Source organism: Miscanthus floridulus, chromosome 14, assembly GCF_019320115.1.
Source record: "Miscanthus floridulus cultivar M001 chromosome 14, ASM1932011v1, whole genome shotgun sequence".
Taxonomy (NCBI): Eukaryota; Viridiplantae; Streptophyta; class Magnoliopsida; order Poales; family Poaceae; genus Miscanthus; species Miscanthus floridulus.
This window is the reverse complement of record NC_089593.1, coordinates 96087366-96089538: the sequence shown is the minus strand read 5'-3', so window position 1 is coordinate 96089538 and position 2173 is coordinate 96087366. Positions and strand designations below refer to the sequence as shown.

The following is a 2173-nucleotide window of genomic DNA, read 5'->3' as shown; positions in this document are numbered from 1 at the left end:
TATTGGGTCTCTGGGTAATCAAACTTTAGCATGCTAGATCCTTCTAGACTCCTTCCTAGGATCCAGTTACTTGCATGCCTTGAAACCCCCTTCAAGTTGTATGCCCCGGATTTGGCAGCCTCTTCCTCCATCTTTCTAAACACCGCCTCTTTGCCACGGTAGCCACTGGGACCTAGGCGATGGCGGTGCATGTTCTTCTTCGCTAGCTTGTTGTTACGAGCACTGAGGGCCAATGCCTCTAGTGTAGTCTTCTAAGGCACGAGGTCCTCCCATTGACTAGGAGTTATGTGGCCGAACTCATGGAAGGGGGTTAACCCCTTTTGGATAAACCTCTTGTTGAGGTCCGACTTCCAACGTTGAAATGGCTCTCCTATTTGCTTTAGAGCTACATGTTTTACCCGTGCCAGGGATCCCTCTAGAAATCTAAAATTGACCAACAACTTTTTCTCCAATAGGATTCTCTTTATCTCTTCTGGTATCTCTTTCCAAGTTGGGACTACTGGGTTCAACTCATCTCTTACCTGCTGCCCCGATCACGTTACGAAATCGTCCTATGCATTCTGCCGGCTCAATGATCTCCCCTGCTGGCCCGACCTCTGTTATCACATACAATGCCTTATCTGGATATTGTTTTTTTCTATCCCCCCGTTTCCTCTTTGGCTTTTCACTCGATTTCGTGGCTTCGGGTTGTGGAGCAGAGGAGCTATTGTCTAGCTCTATGGTTGTTGCCCACGTCACCCTTCCTCTGTTATGCCTTGTCCGGCGAGATGTCGCTGACATCGTCGTCTCTTTCAAGTTTCTAGAGGAGGGGCCTATTCGGGAGGTCAAAATGTTAGTAATTATAAAACGATCAAAGCGTTAGAAAAATTTACAAAATAAGGCTTCATCTGTACCTCCTTATTTAGGTCAATCCTTGTCTAGGTCCTCCTCCGTTGGCCTCCGTCTGACTTTAGGTGGAAAAGGATCCTCTGGACTTTCATATGCCTCTTCTTCATCCTCATCATCATCGTCATCTTCTTCTTCGCCTCCAGCAACCTCTCCTACTCTTCCCTCTTCTCCCCCTTCCTCTCTTCCAATCTCATTAGCCTCCTCATTGAACGGGTCTTGACTAAGCATCACTGCTAAATCATTTTCTAGGTCCTTATTAAACTGCTCCTCAATAAGTACCTCTTGTTCTACCTCTTCAAAGGTTGCCCCATGCTCAGGGGTTCGGGTTGCATCATGTGTTGTCCGTGTCATTGTGTGTTTTATTCTAATACATGCAAGAAGATTGACTTTAGAGATGCCAGAAAGGTTCTGATAAAACAACAATAGAAGTAGAAGGTGGAGTAGTATTAGGAGTATTAGGAGTAGTAGTAGTAGTAGCAGCAGCAGCAGTAGGAGTAGTAGCAGCAGTAGCAGCAGCAGCAGCAGCAGTAGTAGTAGTAGTAGCAGTAGTAGTAGTAGTAGCAGTAGTAGCAGTAGCAGTAGCAGTAGCAGCAGCAGTAGCAGTAGTAGCAGCAGTAGCAGTAGTAGTAGTAGTAGCAGTAGTAGTAGTAGCAGCACTAGTAGTACTAGCAGTAGCAGTAGTAGTAGTAGTAGCAGTAGCAGCAGCAACAGCAGTAGTAGTAGTAGGAGGAGGAGCAACAGCAGCAGCAGTAGTAGTAGTAGTAATACTAGCAGCAGCAGCAGTAGCAGCAGTAGCAATAGTAGTAGCAGCAGCAGTAGCAGCAGCATCAGCAGCAGCAATAGCAGTAGTAGTAGTATTAGTGGTAGTAGTAGTAGTAGCAACAATAGTAGAAGTAGTAGTAGTAGTAGTAGTAGCAGCAGCAGCAGTAGCAGCAGTAGTAGTAGCAGTAGTAGTAGTAGCAGCAGCAGCAGCAGTAGTAGCAGTAGTAGTAGCAGCAGTAGCAGCAGTAGTAGTAATAGTAGCAGCAGTTGTAGTAGTAGTAGTAGTAGCAGCAGCAGTAGTAGTAGCAGTAGTAGTAGTAGCAATAGTAGTAGCAGTAGCAGTGGCAGTATCAGTAGTAGTAGTAGTATAGTAGTAGTAGTAGGAGCAGCAGTAGTAGCAGCAGTAATAGTAGTAGCAGTAGTAGTAGCAGCAGCAGTAGTAGCAGCAGTAGCAGTAGTAGTAGCAGCAACAACAACAGTAGTAGTAGTAGCAACAGCAGTAGTAGTAGTAGCAGCAGCAGTA

General features: G+C 45.7%; 1 protein-coding gene across 1 annotated transcript; it reads right to left on the bottom strand.

The window, feature by feature from the left end:
• Positions 1 to 906: 906 nt before the first annotated feature.
• LOC136504057 (uncharacterized) lies at positions 907 to 1239 on the bottom strand. The gene has a single exon (XM_066498936.1). It carries the CDS (start codon positions 1237 to 1239, stop codon positions 907 to 909), a length of 333 nt encoding a protein of 110 aa, XP_066355033.1.
• Between the last annotated feature and the right edge of the window lie 934 nt (positions 1240 to 2173).